Source organism: Nicotiana sylvestris, chromosome 6 (assembly GCF_000393655.2).
Source record: "Nicotiana sylvestris chromosome 6, ASM39365v2, whole genome shotgun sequence".
Classification (NCBI taxonomy): domain Eukaryota; kingdom Viridiplantae; phylum Streptophyta; class Magnoliopsida; order Solanales; family Solanaceae; genus Nicotiana; species Nicotiana sylvestris.
The window spans coordinates 67,901,464-67,922,183 of NC_091062.1; the positions used below are offsets into that span (position 1 = coordinate 67,901,464).

At 38.4% G+C, this 20,720-nt stretch overlaps 1 protein-coding gene across 1 annotated transcript; it reads left to right on the forward strand.

Annotated features, from left to right (window-relative positions):
* Positions 1-14,586: 14,586 nt before the first annotated feature.
* Positions 14,587-15,426, forward strand: LOC138870732 (uncharacterized). Its single transcript, XM_070148566.1, has one exon. The coding sequence runs from the start codon at positions 14,587-14,589 to the stop codon at positions 15,424-15,426; it is 840 nt and encodes a 279-aa protein (XP_070004667.1).
* The last annotated feature ends 5,294 nt before the right edge of the window (positions 15,427-20,720 follow it).

Here is a 20,720-nt window from a genome sequence, read left to right on the forward strand (position 1 = left end):
TGCCTGGAATGATCCTATAGGCTAAAAAACTTAGGACCACCCCTATACCCCTGTTTAATATAAATTAAATATTGTATTTGTCCAAATTATTTTCTCTCCCTTTTAGACTAATTCACTTAATTTAAGTTCGGTCGGGACCCACCGTTGTGGACCTCGAAGAGTGCCTAACACCTTCCCCTTAAGGTAATTTTGAGCCCTTACCCGATCTCTGATGATGCAAACTGGTATAATATGAGTTATCTGCTCTAGGTGCCTTAACGCACCTTAATCTGTTAGGTGGAGACTCTTTCAATTCCAATTCTCTACCCTCTCAGAAAAGAGTTGTCCCAGAAATGTAGAAACCCGATTTCGCGAGAAAAAGGGGGCACGATAGCATGGTGATTTTGCTGGAGATATCTTTAGGCTCTTACTATAATGAACTTTTCTATGAATTAGTCTTTAAACATGTCTTTATTATTCCATTAATACTTGCACACCCTTTCCCTTTCCCACTCTATATGAATTTATTTGCCTATATTCATTCATTTATGATTTCTCTTCCCTGTTTATCATATTTTACTGTGAAAGTTGACTTGTCTATTTGTTTTTCTTTCTTAAATGTATTTACTATTATTAAATACCACATTTTATCATTATTCATCGTGCAAATACTTGGAAACATGTTATTTTCTTTTGCATAACTTCATGCTCAACATCATATTCAACTCGTGCATACTAATACTATAGCGGCGCTTGATAAGTGTCCGCGATCTTCCTAAAATCACCCTTTAATTTGGAAAGGCTTATTTGTGGTAAAACTAGTCGATCAGTAGTGTAGTCGACGGTTCCGTGCCTTTCCCTCTCAAGTTGTACGCTTGAGGGTACCTATCTAGACTTTTATAGAAATCTTACTCTGATAATGACTGTACATGCATCATAATCAAACCTAGCCCGGGTTAATATGTTGTCCGCATAATAACCCTCTAAGAAAGCCTTGTCTAAAGTCCATCGGCATTTTCATAATCCCAATGGGCGCAACCACGATATGTGCATTATTTGGAGAGATAAATGCCGACATGCTAATCGTTAATGTGTAAGTAGTCAAATTTGGAGGGGTCAAGGGTCTAACTCTGTTTATTTTTGCAGAAAATGAGGCACGAAGTTTCCAGGTTCGGTATGGTCTGAAGTATACCACCGTTGTTGTTAGATTGGTAAGAAAACCTTTCACCGAGCGACAAAAATCACCTGAAAAGGGTTTTTGGAAATTTACCTTCCTTATTGGATATCCAACCAAACAACATGTTGATCGAGGCTGCTACTATGTTCTGGAACGGAGAAAGAGCTGTATTTCGTTTTGGCAACATAGAAATGACTCCCCTTTTGGAGGAAATAAGAGGATTCACTGGATTACCATGGGATAGTCCCGGATTACTAGTATCGGAAACCGCACCACCAGGGGGGTTCTGAAAATGATGGGTCTTAGAAAGAATGATGACTTGGAGTGCCTAAAGAAGTCCAACATACCCTTCAACTTTCTCTATGAACGATATGGACACAACAAATCTTACTGTATCTTTCATGATGAATTCTCCATCACTTCCCTGGGTTGGACTCACTATAGAGTTTTTGTATTCATCATCTGCTTTCTGGGTATGATGGTGTTTCCAAGCCAAGAGGACAGAATTCACACCAGGTTGGCCATGGTAACCAAATTTTTAATGGAGGGAATCGAGGGACAAACCTATACTATTGTTCCGATGATTGTAGCAGACATATACCGGGCTCTAGATCGTTGCAAGAAAAGGTTCAAACATTTTGAGGGTTGCAACTTGCTACTACAGATTTGGTTGTTAGAACATCTTCAGAGGGGCCAATACTGCCAAGAGTTTCCACAGAGACCATGGAAAGATCACATACCATCCTAAAAGAATGACCTTTATCCAAGATAGATTTGCACAACCGGAGAATGCTACAGAATGGGCACAATTATTTAGCTATTTGACTGAGGACCAGGTTCATTAAATGTTCGAGTGGTTCCCTACTAATGAATTCATCATCAGATCCAGGGATGTTTCGCACTTGGTGTTGATTGGGTTAAGGGGAATACATATATATGTTCCTATCAGAGTCATGAGACAAGCTGGTAGAAAACAAGTCATACCACGATTCTCCAAAATGAGCCATTACAGAGTAGATTTTCAGGATGACGCCATTCCATCCAAATATGAGGTCCATCACATGTGGAATTTGAAGATTATCGTGGAAAAGGTATCATCGATCCAGATCGATATCATGCCGGTCATGTATATTTCTACCCATCATGGTTAGAAGATGACATAGCAGGAACGGTCGAGCCAGGGTTTGGTTGAGGAAACAGAGTCATAGACGAGGTTGCTGAAGCACAAGTGAAGCATGAGAGGTTGCGGAAAAGATTCCTTGAGTCCGAAGCCAGGCATTTGGAACAAAACAAGTTAGACATGGAGGCACTTAATGAGTGAAAGGAAATGGCTACAAGGTTGATAGAAATGTTGGAATATTTAGATCAGGGTGTAATGGAACTGGAAGGGAAGATGAGGAAAAAGGTCGTAGACTGTCAGAATGCAGAGGGCAACGAAGGAGGACACCTAGCAAGGACATACCTGCTGCTGGACATGCATGACCTGGGGAATCTGATTGATGGAGCCAAGAGGGTCAAATATGGGGAAAGTCACTCCGGGACCAAGTAGATTAGGTTTATCTGTTTTGAGTCATTTTAGAATTTGAATGTAATATGGCAGATGCCATTTGTAAATTATTTATTTATCATCGTTTAAGGTTCGTCTTATTTATTACATTAATGAAATGAGGCATTTATCAACATTAAATCTCTCCAAATCTACTTGTCACTAGGCCTACCTCGGGCACAACGAGGTTCCCCAAATTAGGACACAAATTTACATTCCCACAATACGTGTTTAAATACTGCAAATGCTTCTCAGAATGCTTACTGACTTATTTATCTTTTGTTTTTTTCTTTATTTTGATTATTCCCATCCCCTAAGGTTGGTTCGCACATACTAGCATTGTTAGCATATCACACTAGATCTAGAGGCCCTCCACCTCCTCCTCCTCCAAGTAATTTGAAAAGCAAGGAAAAGACTAAGATGGATGATATGAGTGGTATTCAGAAAGAAAATGTTGCGCACGTGGAAAATGTTGAAACTTCAGATGGTCGGAGTACTCCGGCCCAAAATGATTTGGTCTACGATTGGAATAGAAAATACTGGAATTGCAAGGGAAACTTGAGCAGGTCCGCAACTTGGCAAACATCTCCCTCACCCTAAATGTCCCAGAAGTTAACCAACAAAATGCTCAAAACCCAGTATCTCCTTAGAACACACCAAACCATCGCCCACATAATCCTCCCGCACCCCATCAATACGCAACTTCTCCCCAAAATCCTAACCTTCCACCAATACCCACTCCTCTTCAACATAAACATCCTCCTACTCAATACCCACAAACCACTTACCATACTCCTCAGAATATCCTACAACCTATCCCTAATCGGTAAAATTCAACTAATTATCACCACTACACTCCAACCCCTGCCACCCACCAAAATAATCTCATATATGTGGAAACCTTACCTCACTCTACTCAGCCAATCTCATATACTCCAGAATACGCCGAGAAGGACCTGCTCATTAAGAAAATGGCAGAGGAGCTCAAGAAGATCACAAGCTGAGTCTAGGGTGATGAAGGAGGCAAATGAATTGAAGGTCTGAATTATGAGGATCTGTGCATTCAGCCAAATGTGGAACTGCCGAAGGGTTACAAACCTCCTAAGTTCGAGATGTTTGATGGAACAGGTGACCCGAAGGTACATTTGAGAACATACCGTGATAAGTTTGTGGGAGTTGGGAAAGATGAAAGGATTCGCATGGAGCTTTTCATGAGGAGTCTTACTGGAGACGCCCTGTCTTGGTACATAAGTCAAAATCCCAAGAAATGGGTCAATTGGGTGAGTATGACATCAGACTTCATGGATCGATTCAGGTTTAACACAAAGAATGCATCGGATATCTTCTACATACAGAATCTAAAGAAGAAACAAACAGAGACTTTCCGCGAGTATGCTACTTGATGGAGGTCAGAAGCTGCAAAAGTCAGGCCAACATTAGAGGAAGAGCAGATGAACAAATTCTTCGTCAGGGCCCAGGATCCACAATACTATGAAAGGTTAATGGTCATCAAAATCACAAGTTCTTCGACATCATCAAACTTGGGGAAAGGATTGAAGAAGGGATCAAGAGTGGGATGGTAACCAATTTTTAGGCATTGCAGGCCACAAACAAAGCATTACAGTCAGGGGGTATATCAAAGAAGAAAGAAGTAGGGGCAGTAATGGTAGCTCAAAGTCCAAAATCTTCACTCACATACCAAACACCTCCACCCACATATCAACCTTCACCTCCCAGAAATTCTCAACCCACTACCGCCTATCACGCTTATAACACCCAGCTAGTCTATTACCATTCACCTCCAACCCGTCAAAACTATCAAAAACCCAAACCCAATTTTTATCGCAGGCCGCCCAAACAATACACCCCTATTGCTGAGCCCATTGACCAGCTATATGAAAGGCTGAAGGCTGCCGGATATGTCACCCCCATTCCTGCTGTTACCAAGGAAAACTCCTCCCAATTGGTCAACCCAAACAAAATATGTGCGTACCATTCTGGCATGAAAGGACATATTATTGATGAATGCCACACTCTGAAAGACAAGATTCAAACCCTGATTGATACCAAAGTTATACAAGCAAAGGAAGCCACGTCAAATGTCCGCAATAATTGTTACATCCCGTACCTTAGCATCAGGATGTGCCGTAGTAAATCCACATGAGTTCGAAGGGATTATGTCTATTAGAAGGCTATAGAGGGTTTAAGACATTATTATTATGAGACCTTGTTAGGTTGTAACTTCTATGTTGAAAGATTTACGTTCTTCTTGACTCTATTTCCTATTTCCTTAAAATCAAAATCAATATTTGCGGTGTTTCTTTGTCAACTTATTTCAAAAGGGAAGGGATAATATCTTGAAATTTAGACGGATTTATGTAAATTCTATGCATGTAACACGATTATTAAATGGAGTAAAAATATAGTTTCAGTGTTAAAGAATTTATGCATAACTTATTAGCACCAAGGCTAGGGTAAGCGTTTTAGATATAGAGGCAGTCTATGGATACATTTCAAAGAGAGTTTTATTGTTGTAAATCAATGAAATGTGATTATATCTGAAGGACGTTTTGTCTTCATAATGAAGTTAATCGCCAATTATATCAAGTCTTTTTTGGTTGAATCTTACATACACATGAAGAAACACATTATAAATTGATTATCAGAGTGGAACATTTTTATAAAAAAAAAAGTTTGAAAAATATAATTTTATATAGTTATGTTTTAAATTATACACATAATATGAGAAAAGTATATGAGATTTTATTTATTGTAAAGATAGAAATTATTTTCTCACATGAAAAAAAACGTTCTCTTTTTACCATTTTAAAAATTGAGCGTACGAAAAATTTGTACTCTTTATATGAGATTAGGAAAATTATAAGTTGAGAAAATATATGCATTTTTACATGGACAATTTAATGAAATAATAGTGTATGTATTTTTTTTATACGATACCACATGACCATGATAATGGGGTATACATAAAGTGTATTAAAAGTGAATGGTATATCAAGTAATTTGAAATAATTCTTAATTACGCGGGTAATTAGTTAATTACCGGATAACGAGTCATTAGCTAGTTAATTAATAGTTAATGGATAAGATTAAACACCCACCAACCATGTGGCAGCCCCCTTTTAATGACTCATTAGTCATTTATTACATGTGTCACATTAAGAATTGGTTTTACAACATAAAGCTAGAGCCTTTTTGGTATGTAAGCAATTTTCTCTGCCTATAACGCATTGCTCAAATTTGGGTTGCTTGCCTGTTAATCAATAGTTTCAACTTGTGGGTTGTCCTGTCAGAATGGACCATCGTAGTGAATTTTCTGATGCTTTAAGAGAATGTGTTTTGTCATCAATTAGACATCTGATACAAAGACTCAACTTGCATGCCCTCCATTTGTTTTGCATTGATGTAATTTATTGTGGTGCAGACAGTTGTGAAAGGGAAAATTTTTAGGCTACATGGATGTAATTGTAGAGGTTTAAAATGTCTTCAAACCATGGAGAATTGAAGAAAGAAGCTAAAGGAAGGAGACTTCACTGTTGTCATAAAATTTGGCTTGAGTTTTCGGTAGTTCTCCAGTTTCGTCGTACCATTCTTTAGGTGGTAGATTGGGTAGAGTGTTATAGGTCGTCATGGAATCTAGTTACTCTTATAATTTTGTTAAAATATTGTTGCATGTGTGCATGCAATAACTATGAGATGTTTAGTGCGTGGGAGTGGAGCAGGTGTCCATCTAGAAATAGATGCCTTGCCTACGTGGATGTCCACTTGCATGCATCTAACTAACTATTTGTTTTATTGGAATAAAGAAGCTAGCGAAAGGAGATTTCATTGTTGTCATAAAGTTTGAGTTGAATTTTTCAGTAATGCCTCCTCAAAGGAGTGGAAGTTTGAAATTAGAGAATACCATACGGATTTTTTCCCTAACCCAAGTATCTTATGGTTAATCCTTTCTTCTATTGGCATGATCTAAGTAACAATACGTAAATGTAATGTTATTCTATAAGTGGTTCTACTCTTAGAAGTTTAGGATATCTACATTATTCATTCTTATAAAGAGATATTCAAGCATGTCTAAGTATGTTACTGATTCACCATATGTCCTACTACTGTATTGTCTATCCATGGGTCTCATAATATTCCAAGATATCTTATTGTCTTACTTCGTTATGCACTGCATTCATTTATACATGTGCATGTACCCACGACTCAGATGACGTTATATATGCGTATATATGTATACATATGTATATAGGATATGGAAAAATGTTACGACGTTATATACGCATCACCACCTGATCAGCTGGTATACGTTGATGATTTTGCCCACAGTGGCTGAGATGATATGATGGGATGTCCTCAAAGTCATGATGATATTATGTACGTACAGACCTATGCATTACATTATATTTACATGCATATGCATGACATTATAAATATTTTATGATTTATGGAGCTATCCAGACTTACAGGTTGAGTCATTTACCCCAGATTTCTTCCATGTCCTTTATATACTTATTTAAATGTTCTTACATACTCGGTACATTATTCATACTGACGTCCTTTTGTTGGGGACGCTGCATTTATGCCTACGGGTATAGATAATCAGTTTGACGAGCCCTCATAGTAGACGAGATTGGCATTCGGCGAAGGATCGGTAAGACTCCACCTCATTCGGAGTGCAGTCGAGTCTATGAGTCATCGCATTAGAGTTTTGCTACATACTTATGGGTAGGCTAGTACTCTGTCCCATTTTATGTCAAATAATCTTAGAGGCTTTGTAGGCATATGTTTACTATGTACAATATGTCAGAGGCCTTGACGGCCCATATGTATTCATGTTTTATGAACGATGGTTCATTGATATAATATTTGCCCACTTACAATTTTACATTACGAGTTGTGGCCATGTTGGCCCATGATAGTTATAAAAAGGAATGAATGAGTTACAGAGTGGTTCGCTCGGGCTACTACGGCACCGGGTGCCAGCCACGCCTCCCCAGGCTTGGGCATGACAAAGTGGCATGAGAGTAGTTCGTGTCCTAGGGAGTCTACAAAGTCGTGCCTAGTAGAGTCTCACTTATGGGTGTGTTGCGCGCCACATTTATAATTGAGAGGCTATAGGGCATTTAGAAAATATTACCCTTCTTTTGTTTCCAGATCGTACCATAGAGTTGAGTCGCAAGAAGTCAGTATGAAGTTGTCTCGAGATTTTTATGCACCGGATGTGCAGGTATTACAGTAGAGCTTTAATGCGCAATGTGGAAGGGAGATTATGAAAGAAACAAAAGATACGACGCCAGATTGAAAGGTAAGTAAGATAAAGGTGAAGACAATGTGAGATACTTAAGTAGAAAAGATTGTGAATAGTCGAGACTTCAGATAGAGGTTGGGTTTTAGTTTCTATACAGAGGAGACCCTAGCGAAAGTTTTGAAATCTCAAAGAGTTAACATTCGAGGACGAATGTTTCTAAAGGGGGAAATGATGTTACATTCCGTACCTTAGCATCAGGATGTGCTGTAGCAAATTCACATGAGTTCGAAGGGATTATGTGTATTAGGAGGTTATAGAGGATTTAAGACATTATTATTATGAGACCCTGTTAGGTTGTAACTTCTATGTTGAAAGATGTACGTTCTTCTTGACTCTATTTCCTATTGCCTCAAAATCAAAATAAATATTTGCGGTCTTTCTTTGTCAACTTATTTCAAAAGGGAAGGGATAATATCTTGAAATTTAGACGGATTTATGTAAATTTTATGCTTGTAACACGATTATTAAATGGAGTAAAAATATATTTTCAGTTTTAAAGAATTTATGCATAAATTATTAGCACCAAGGCTAGGGTAAGCTTTTTAGATATAGAGGCAGTCTAAGGATACATTTCAAAGAGAAAGTTTTATTGTTGTAAATCAATGAAATGTGATTACATCTGAAGAACGTTTTGTCTTCATAATGAAGTCAATCGCCAATTATATCAAGTCTTTTTTGGTTGAATCTTACATACACATGAAGAAACACATTATAAATTTGATTATCAGACTGGAACATTTTTATAAAAAAAGTTTGAAAAATATGATTTTGTGTAGTTATTAATATTATTACTTTCGAATATGTTTTAAATTATACATATAATATGAAAAAAGCATATGAGATTTTCATTATTCTAAAGATAGAAATTATTTTCTCACATGAAAAAAAAAGGTTATCTTTTTACCATTTTAAAAATTAAGCGTACGAACAATTTGTACTCTTTATATGAGATTAGGAAAATTATAAGTTGAGAAAATATATGTATTTTTAAATGAATATTTTAATAAAATAATAGTTTATGTATTTTTTTATATGATACCACATGACCATGATAGTAGGGTATATATAAAGTGTATTAGAAATAAATAGTATGTCAAGTAATTTGAAATAACTCTTAATTATGCGGGTAATTGATCATTACCTAGTTAATTAATAGTTAAGGGATAAGATTAAACACACCATTGTGGAAGCCCCTTTTAATGACTCATTAGTCATTTATTACATGTGTCACATTAAAAATTGGTTTTACAACATAAAGCTAGAGCCTTTTTGGTATGTAAGCAATTTTCTCTGCCTATAACGCGTTGCTCAAATTTGGGTTGCTTGCCTGTTAATCAATAGTTCCAACTTGTGGGTTGTCTTGTCAGAATGGACCATCGTAGTGAATTTTCTGATGCTTTAAGAGAATGTGTTTTGTCATTAATTAGACATCTGATACAAAGACTCAACTTGCATGCCCTCCATTTGTTTTGCATTGATGTAATTTATTGTGGTGCAGACAGTTGTGAAAGGGAAATTTTTTTGGCTACATGGATGTAATTGTAGAGGTTTAAAATGTCTTCAAACCATGGAGAATTGAAGAAAGAAGCTAAAGGAAGGAGACTTCACTGTTGTCATAAAGTTTGGCTTCAGTTTTCGGTAGTTCTCCAGTTTCGTCGTACCATTCTTTAGGTGGAAGATTGGGTAGAGTGTTATAGGTCGTCATGGAATCAAGTTACTCTTATAATTTTGTTAAAGTGTTGTTGCATATGTGCATGCTACAACTATGAGATGTTTAGTGCGTCGGAGTGGAGCAGGTGTCCATCTGGAAATAGATGCCTTGCCTATGTGGATGCCCACCTGCATGCATCTAACTAACAATTTGTTTTATTGGAATAAAGAAGCCAGGGGAAGGAGATTTCATTGTTGTCATAAAGTTTGAGTTGAATTTTTCAGTAATGCGTCCTCAAAGAAGTGGAAGTTTGAGAAAATATCATACGAATTTTTCCCTACCCCAGGTATATTAAGAATAATTCTTCCTTCTTTTGGCATGATCCAAGTAACAATACGTAAATGTAATGTTATTCCATAAGTGGTTCTACTCTTAGAAGTTAAGAATATCTTCATTATTTATTCCTATAAAGTGATATTCAAGCATGTCTAAGTATGTTTCTGGTTTCCCATATGTCCTACTACTGTATTGTCTATCCATGGGTCTCATAACATTCCAAGATATCATATTGTCTTACTTCGTTATGCACTACATTCATTTATACATGTGCATTTACCCACGACTCAGACGACGTTATATACGCGTATATATGTATATATATGTATATGAGATATGGGAAAAAGTTATAGCGTTATATACGCATTACCACCTGATCAACTGATATACGTTGATGATTTTACCCACAGTGGCTGATATGATATGATTGGATGTCCTCAGAGGCTTGATGATATTATCTACGTACAGACCTATACATTACATGACATTTACACGCATATGCATGGCATTATAAATATTTCATGATTTATGGAGCCATCCAGACTTACAGGTTGAGTCATTTACCCCAGATTTCTTCCATGTCCTTTATATGCTTATTTAAATGTCCTTACATACTTGGTACATTATTCGTACTGACGTTATTTTATTGAGAACGCTGCATTCATGCCCGTAGGTATAAATAATCAGTTTGACGAGCACTCATAGTAGATGAGATGGCATTCAGCGAAGGATCGGTAAGACTCCACCTAATTCGGAGTGCAACCGAGTCAATGAGTCATTGCATCAGAGTTTTGCTACATACTTATGGGTAGGCCGGTGCCCTGTCCCATTTTATGTCAAATAATCTTAGAGGCTTTGTAGGCACAAGATTACTATGTACAGTATGTCAGAGGCCTTGACAACCCATATGTATTCATATTTATGAACGATAGTTCATTGATATAACATTTGCCCACTTAAAATTTACATTATGAGTTGTGGCCATGTTGGACCATGATAGTTATAAAAAGGAATGAATGAGTTACAGAGTGGTTCGCTCGGGCCACTACAGCACCGGGTGCCAGCCACGCCTCCCCCGGCTCGGGGCGTGACAACAACCCCCTCCTAGATCATAGGGGTGAAGGAGTAAATATGATAGAAACTAATGAAGAATGGGATCCTGAGGGGTCGATTGGGTTAATTCGGGAAGGTGATGACCCTAAACCTGCAGTTACAATCACTCCTATTGTGGTAAGCCACCAGTCGAAGTTAAAGTAGCCACATCAGTCCCACTTGAAATTGAAGTAACAATACCTACGATTACACTGCCTCTATTTCAAGTAGAAGTATCCACAAACTTCACTGTGATGGTAGCACCCACACCTCTTTTCAAGTCCAACGCCATACCCTGGGATTACGTTGCCGAAGCTAGATGAAAGGGAAAAACAAAGATGGAAGAATCTGGTGCCGCACAGGGGATGACCAGAACTGGAAGAATTTATACACCCGAAAATTTGGGAGGAACAAGCAAGGAAGCTTCTATCAAACAACCCGTCATTGAAACTGGTCCAGATGATCTCTGGAGGAAAGTACAAGCAAGAGAATACTCTGTCGTTAATTATCTGAACAAGACTCCCGCCCATTTATCTATCCTGTCGCTGCTGCAAAATTCTAAGGCACATAGGAATGCTCTGATGAAGGTGTTGAATGAATCTTATGTGCCCAACAACATCACCAGTGGAGAGATGGCCAATATGGTAGGGTGAGTACTGGAAAGTCACAAGATTACCTTCCACGAAGATAAACTACCAATTGAAGGATTAAGCCACAACACGGGACTGCACATCACAGTACAGTTTGAGGACAAATTCATCGCTAGAATCTTAATAGATGGGGGTTCATGCCCCAACATTTGTCCATTGACTACTTTGAAAAGGTTGGGTAAAGATGTCCATGAGATACGAGTAGGGAGTATGAATGTGAAGGCATTTGACGGGTCTCAAAGGGCCATAATTGGGGAATTTACCTTTGTTTGTAGATAGGCCCAACTTGGTTCGATATTGAGTTTCAAGTATTAGATATATCTGCTACATACAATTTACTATCGGAACGACCTTGGATACATACCGCTGGAGCTGTGGCTTCTACGTTACACCAGGCCGTGAAGTTCGAATGGAACCATCAGGAGATAATCATTCACGGAGATGGAAGTAATCCATTTACACCAGTCAAACTGTCCCGGTTGTCGAGAATATAAGAGAGTTGGATGGAGAAACTTATCACCGCATTGAGCATGTCAATGCAGTTGAGAAATATAAGTGGTAGAGTAGCAAAATAGAAAGCATACTGGCATGGTCAGGGTATGAACCCGACAAAGGGATTGGGAAGAAACTCCAGGGCATTACCAAACTGATACAGTTGAAACATCATGGCACAACTTTCGGGCTCGGATATCAGTATACATGGCAAGAATATGATGATTGGTCACCTCCATGGCGTGGTCCCTATTACCCTCTCGAGCAGCAGGTGTCGCATCTGAGTCAGACCTTTCACCAGGCCGACACAACATGGGGATCTGCGGAGGAGGAAGCTTTGGCTGGGCTAAGGAATTTGTTTCTAGAAGACGAGGATATGGATTGCAATGTGATAGTTGAGGAGGAGGAGGAAGAAAGCCTTACCATTCAAACCGTGGAAAAAGGAGCCGTTCTCAAGAATTGGGTTGCCGGACTATCCCGGGCTCGTCGAGTTCCTAGGTAGCTTGGAAATTAGCCTCACCTATTTTTAATAGCCATTTTAGGCACATAAGATATTTCCAGTATTTTATTTTAAAGACGCATTTTGTTTCGAAATAATTGCTCAAGTCATCGAGCCGTACCTGTTTTGGATGTTTTCAAAATTTAATTAATGCATTATTATTTAGTATTTATTTTATCTTTTACATTTTCCCTCTACAACATTACTATTTCTTACCTTGATAAACCAACGACTGTGACATGTAATGAAACAACACAACATAATGATAGTGACTCTGAAGAAGAGGATGAAATACCTGAGGAAGTTATTAGAGAAGTTGAGAATTTTGAGAACAAACATAAGTCCAACCTGGACGAAACCGAGGAAATTAATTTGGGAGATTTTGAACCATCAAAGAGACTCGCATAAGTATTCACTTATCACCGTTAGAGAAGGAAGAATACATTCGTTTCCTAAAAGAATATGAGGATATTTTTGCATTGTCTTATGATAACATGACTGGCCTAAGCACATCCATAGTGGCTCATAAGTTGCCTACCAATCCAATATGTCCGCCGGTGAAGCAGAAACTCAGAAAGTTCAAACGAAACATGAGCCTAAAAATTAAGGAACTAAGCAGATTAAAGCCAAAGTCCTCATGGTAGTTGAGTACCCAACCTAGTTAGCCAACATCGTACCGGTTCCGAAGAAAGATGGGAAAGTCAAGGTGTGTGTTGACTATCGAAATTTAAATAGAGCAAGTCCAAGGACGATTTTCCACTGCCAAATATACACATTATGATCGACAATTGCACCAAGCATGTACTCTAGTCCTTTGTAGATTTGTTTGAGAGTTATCATCAGATTTGGATGGACGAAGAAGACGTAGAAAAAACAACCTTCATTACACCGTGGAGAGTGTACTGTTACAAAATGATGCCATTTGGTGTAAAAAATACTGGGGACACCTACATGAGAGCCATGACAACCATCTTCCATGATATGATACATAAAGAAATAGAGGTATATGTTGACGACATCATCATCAAATCCAAGAGGGCCACATATCACAAAGCAGGCTTGAGGAAGTTGTTTGACATGCTACAGAGGTACAATCTAAAACTGAACCCCACAAAATATGCATTCAGGGTTTCTATAGGAAAGTTGTTGGGATTCATCATCCGCCGCTGAGGAATTGAGTTGGACTAGTCAAAAGTTAAAGCTATCCAAGAGTTACCACCACCAAAGAGCAAAAAGAATGTGATGAGTTTCCTGGGACGGCTCAACTACATCAGCCGTTTCATAGCACATTCCCTAGTAATATGTGAACCCATCTTCAAAATATTGAGGAAAGATGCTGAAACCAGTTGGATTGAATATTGTCAAAGGGCTTTTGACAAAATTAAGGAATACCTATCCACGCCACCAGTCCTAGTCCCGCTAGAACTTGGGAGACCTTTCTACTCTATTTGTCCGTACTAGATGGGGCTTTAGGCTGTGTTTTGGGACAACATGACGAGACAGGAAGAAAGGAGCAAGCCATATATTACTTAAGTAAGAAGTTCACACCTTATGAAATACGGTACTCTCTGCTAGAACGCACTTGCTATGCTTTGACATGGACAATTCAGAAATTAAGGCATTACTTCTGTGCCTATACCACTTACCTCATATCAAGGATGGACCCTCTGAAGTACATCTTTTAGAAACCTATGCTTACCGGAAAGTTGGCCAAGTGGAAAATATTGTTGAGTGAGTTTGGTATCATCTATGTAACTTAGAAGGTAGTCAAAGGACAAACGTTGGCAGACCATCTTGCTAAACATACTGTGGGAGGAGAGTACGAACCACTAAAAATGTATTTTCCTGACGAAGAAGTGTCATTCGTAGGAGAGGACATTGCTGAAACCTACGAAAGTTCGAGAATGTTCTTCAACAAAGCTGCAAACTTCAAAGGAGTGGGTATTGGAGCAGTTTTAGTGTTAGAGACCGGTCAACATTATGCGGTATCCACAAAGCTTAGGTTCCCATGCACTAACAACATGGTAGAATATGAGGCTTGCATCATGGGGCTCAATTTGGCCATCGATATGAATATACAAGAGTTGCTCGTAATTGGTTATTCGGATCTTCTGGTACATCAAGTTCAAGGAGAATGGGCTACGAAAAATACCAAGATACTACCATACTTGTATCATGTGCAAGAATTGATGAAGAGGTTCATGAAGATAGAATTTAAACATGTTCCAAGAATCCAGAATGAGTTCGCAGATGCACTGGCTACCTTGTCATCAATGATACAACATCCAGACAAGAATTTCATCGATCACATTCCGGTAAGGATCCATAACCAACTGGCATATTGTGCTCATGTTGAAGAAGAAATGGACGAAAAACCTTGGTTCCACGACATCAAAGAGTACTTGGCAAAAGGAGAGTACCCAGAACAGGCGAACTATACTCAGAAATGTACACTACGGAGGCTGTCCAATCACTTCTTGCAAAGTGGAGGAATTTTATATAGAAGAACACATGATCTAGGACTATTAGGGTGTGTTGACGCCAAAGAGTCTTCCAAATTGCTCAAGGAGATATATGCCAGAACCTGCGGCCCACATATGAACTGCTTTGTCTTGGCCAAGACGATACTCAGGGCCGGATGCTTTTGGATGACCATGGAGACAGACTGCATATAGTATGTTCAAAAATGCTACCAATACCAGATACATGAAGAAATGATACGAGTGCCGCCAAATGAGCTTAATGCGACAAGCTCACCTTGGCCTTTTGCTGCTTGGGGAATGGATGTCATCGGCCCAATCGAGCCCACCGCTTCTAACGGGCACCAGTTCATTTTAGTGGCCATCGACTATTTCACTAAATGGGTTGAAGCTGTATCTTACAAAGTTGTGACCAAGAAAGTCATCGCAGATTTTGTCAAAGATCATATTATTTGTCGATTCGGGGTTCCTGAGTCCATCATCACTGATAATGCCGCCAAACTCAATAGTGATTTGATGAATGCTATGTGCGAAACCTTCAAAATCAAGCACAAAAACTCCATAGCACACATGCCTCAAATGAACAGAGTCATGGAAGCTGACAACAAGAACATCAAGAAGATACTTAGAAAAATGGTAGAAAATCACAAACAATAGCACGAGAAGTTACCCTTTACCCTATTGGGGTACCGTACCATAGTACGCACATCAACTGGGGCAACTCCCTATCTGCTGGTTTATGGTACCGAATCTGTCATTCCCGCCGAGGTAGAAATTCCTTCTTTAAGGATCATGCAAGAAGCCGAACTCAGTGATACAAAATGGATAATGAGCCGCTATGAGTAGTTAGCCCTTATAAATGGAAAAAGGACGAATGCAGTATGTCACGGTCAGCTTTATCAGAACAAAATATCCAGAGCTTTCAACAAAAGGGTCAAACCCAGACAATTCACACCGGGGCAGTTGGTGCTGAAGTGAATCTTCCCATATCAATATGAAGCTAAAGGAAATTTTCACCTAACTGGCAAGGTCCTTATATGGTTAATAGTGTACTAACAGGAGGAGCACTCATACTCGCAGAGATGGATGGAGAAATCTGGCCAAAGCCTATCAATTCAGATACAGTCAAGAGATACTATGTTTAGCTTATTTACGTTCCGTTGTAACTGAACTAAGCTTAACCCGATTCCCGTTTAAGAGGGGATACGTAGGCAGCCCTGTGGGTTCGGTCACATCTTAATAAAATCTTCATTTCCCCAAAACCAGAAACTAGGGCAGAATTTTTAGGAGTACCCTCAAAATTCTGGAGCAAGTCTAACCAACATCATCATATGCAAGACAGTCATAAATCAGTTAAGTAACTGGGCAAAATTTTGAGAAGGATTCTCAAAATTCCGGAGCAAATCCAACAAACTTCGTTACATGCAGAACGACCAAAGGATCACTTACTAAACTGGTGCAGAATTTTGAGGAGGACCTTTAAAATTCTAACGCAAAAAAGTCGCAATGTCTCTAAAAGTGTCACAGTCATTAGTTCAACTAATTTAGTTGATGTTATACACCACCATGCTTTATAAAATGATTCTATTCTATCAATAAGTGCATATTTTTGAAAACTTTATTTCTATGACCACTAGGTGTTACCCAGGGAAACTTGAACAGGGCCTCCAGAGCAAAGCAAAGCAAAACAAGCAGACAAAGGCACGAACTAACCTCTCTGCAAAACTCATAGTTTTTCTTTGAATGCGGGGAAAAGGAATAACCACAAGTACGTGCGCCTTAAATCATTACCTTCATAACAGCCAGACCGCCAAGCGCAAATATAACTCCAACTAAGAAATATTCTACTCCTATTTGCTATTTGTCCATATTTGCATAATGCTAAGCATTGCCCTCTCTTTGCATGAGACTAAGCCTTATCTCAAATCGTGCATGAGGCTAAGCCTTGCCTCCATATTTGTATAAGGCTAAGCATTGCCTTCTCTTTGCATAAAACTAAGCCCTATCTCAAATCGTACATAAGACTAAGCCTTGCCTCCCTATTTGCATAAGGCTAAGCATTGACTTCTCTTTGCATGAGACTAAGCCTTGTCTCAACTCCTGCATGAGGCTAAGCCCTGCCTCCCTATTTGCATAAGGCTAAGCATTATCTTCTCTTTGCATGAGACTAAGCCATGTCTCAAGCCTTGCATGAGGCTAAGCCCTGCCTCCCTATTTGCATATGGCTAAGGGTTGCCTTCTCTTTGCATGAGACTAAGCCCTGTCTCAAACCTTGCATGAGGCTAAGCCCTGCCTTTCTATTTGCATAAGGCTAAGCATTGTCTTCTCTTTGCATGAGATTAAGCATTGTCTCCCCAATTGCATAAGGCTAAGAATTACGTTCTCTCTGCATGAGACTAAGCCCTGTCTCAAATCCTGTATGAGGCTATGTCCTGCCTCCATATTTGCATAAGGCTAAGCATTGCCTTCTATCTACATGAGACTAAGCCCTATCTCAAATCCTTGCATGAGGCTAAGCCCTGCATCCATATTTGTATAAGGCTAAGCATTGACTCTTTGCATGAGACTAAGCCCTGTCACAAACCTTGCATGTGGCTAAGCCCTAACTCCCTATTTGCATAAGGCTAAGCACCGCCTTCTCATAAGACTAAGCATGTCTCCCTCTTCATAAGTGGTTCTCTGTTCTATACTTTGCATTATCTTCATCTCTCGGGGTTAAGCTCTAGCCCCAAACTCTACACAAGGTTAAGCTTTGCCTTGTTATTACCTTTGGTATCATGTCTCTGCACTTCATGGGCTGATGTATAGCCAACTTTTCCAAAGGCGTCATAGTCCGAAGGCATCATCCTCATAGCCCGGAGACACCATGTCATGGATTGAGGATCTCTCAATACTACACATTATTATTCAAAGGTGTCATGGTTTAGAGGCACCATTCTCATGGCCCGAGAACATCATTTCATGGCCGGCGAATTCCTTCTCTCATGACTCATGGCCTGGGACGTCATGGTCTAAGGACGTCATCTTCATTGTCCAAAGACAACCTTTATGGTCCAAAGGGAACTTGCATTATGTCTAATTTCTCACAATAATCTATATACTTGCATGCGTTGTGTTTTTTTTGAGTTTTGCAGGTGATCCAGGAAGTAACCGTTCTTCAAATGGGAGCAACCTTTGCGCTGGTTTCCGCTCATATCATTTAGCGCTACCATTATCTCAAACGTAACCGATTCCCATCAATTGCTCGCCTTCGCTCCACCGTTCAAATGCTTGCCCTGTGATACATCCTTTTCACTTCAGATTCATATTCATAACTCCACAAAAACCCATCCGACACTATCCTTCCCAGAAGGAACCCTTTCCAAAACATACGACTATTCCTATAACAATTCTATCGGTTTCATTCACCGTTGGGTCCACAACTACACACCTAGGGACATGTAGGAAGATCAAAGACCAGGGTGCGGCCTATATTTTTCAAAACACCCCAATCAGTCAATATCGGTCATCATTTCTTTACCCGACAACTCTTTCATCCTTCCCGGGTAAAGATAGGCAGCTGTTGATACCTAATTTTTCTCTCATAGATTTTAAATATTCATATACATCTTTAAAATAGTGCACATATATTATTATTATATTTACAAGCACGCCCAAGTGTTTTTATAATTTTTCTATAATTTTAAAGGCTTTAAATAAATTTATTTCTGTATTCTTTATTATATAAATATCCAATAATTATCACTCATATTATTTTAGGATGATTTAATCATTTAAATTTATCATTTATGCCTATATAGTTCTCAAATATTTTATTTTTTTTTACAATTACATTTGCATTTTTTAAGGCTAGAATTGCATATTTTGCACTAATAGCCCATATATATGCATAATTATATTATCTCTACAAAAATGATTTTTTTTATATTTTTATAATGTTAAATAATTATTTTTAAATCATTTCCATATATAAATGGAATTCTATCATTAATTATATTTTTATAAATTATTTTATTAGCTTAATTGAGTATTTAAAACATAGCCCCTTTTCTAATTAATTTTGCGGACCTAACCAGCCCAATTACCCTAACCCAATTACCCAACATCCAATTAACCCGCCCGTCTAAACTATAATCCTGGCCGTTGATCTTAGAAGATCAACCACCCCTAGTCATTTACTCCTTTTAATTATACCAATCACCCATAACCCTAAACCATTTCCCCCCACCCGCCGTCACTGAATCCTCTCGTCTATCCTCTTTCCTCTCTCGAACCCTAACCCGCCGTCACCATTTCCCCTTTGATTCCTATCAGAAATGGGATCCTTTCTTGATTCCCTTCCTTATTTGGCTTTACTTCTTTACTTGCTACCCGGTTTGGATGTTACTTAAGCTTCTTTGTCTCAAATGGCAAGTGTATCTCAAGAGACTCGAACCAGATCTGGTTCAAAATCTCTCATATTTCGATTATTCCCATCTATATTCATCCAAAAACTTGTGAGTACAAATTGTTTTCGTATTTTTCAGTTAGGGTTTTGGATCTCTCGTTCAAACAAGATTTTGGTTCATTCTGGTTCGCTTTAATGTTATTATTTACCTTGTCACTCACGAATCTGTATATTTTTTATTGAATCTTTTACTTACCCAAAAATTAGGGTTTTGATTTTAATAGATTTTTGCCAAAATGTTTTTCCTAATTTATTTCTTACTGATTTTACTTACCATAATTTTTGCCTATATTACTTATATTAAAATTTAGGGTTTTTCGATATGTAATTATTTTCCTTTAATGGTTCTACTTATTTGTCTATGTGATTCTTGCCATTAATTATTGACTAACTTTATTTGCCCTAAAATTAAGAGCTTGAAATCTTTATTATGGTTTAAGTACTGGTACTTCCTTATTTGGTGCGATTTACCTGTTCTCATCACTCCCTAGCTTATTTGATCCGGCATCTTGACTATTTAATTGTCTCTATATAATACTTTTCTTAACCTGAATAGTACTAGCCTAATTTTATGCTATTATGTTCTGTTAATTGATTGAAGCCGACCTAAATTAATTATGGAATTATTTTCATTCCTTGTTTATGTATGATTGACTTATTACCTTATTTGTGTGCTCTAATTCAGTGCTATTTAAACCCCTCTCCCTTTTCCCCTTATACAGGTCTCGAAATCTCTTATTCTCACAAAACAAACTTAAGCTCTCCCTTGCTCCTTCACTCTGATTTCCGTGCTAAGTATCTCTTGATTTTGGTCGGATGAAAGCCAAGGACAACATTATTCTGGAACCTCATTGATGTGGTATACTTACTTACTTTCTCACTTAACTGGTATGCCCTAACCTTTGCAAATTCTATTCTCTATGTTTTACTTGACTAACCTGTTTCAATTCTCAGCATGATTCTGTCCTTCACCTGATTGTGTGATTCCATTTAGTGACACTATTAACCTAGGACTAATTAGTTTGGATTAATATGAATCCTA

What these genes read in the sequence shown, in the direction of transcription:
- LOC138870732 (XM_070148566.1), top strand. Translation starts at nt 14,587, where the DNA reads ATGTATTTTCCTGACGAAGAAGTGTCATTCGTAGGAGAGGACATTGCT.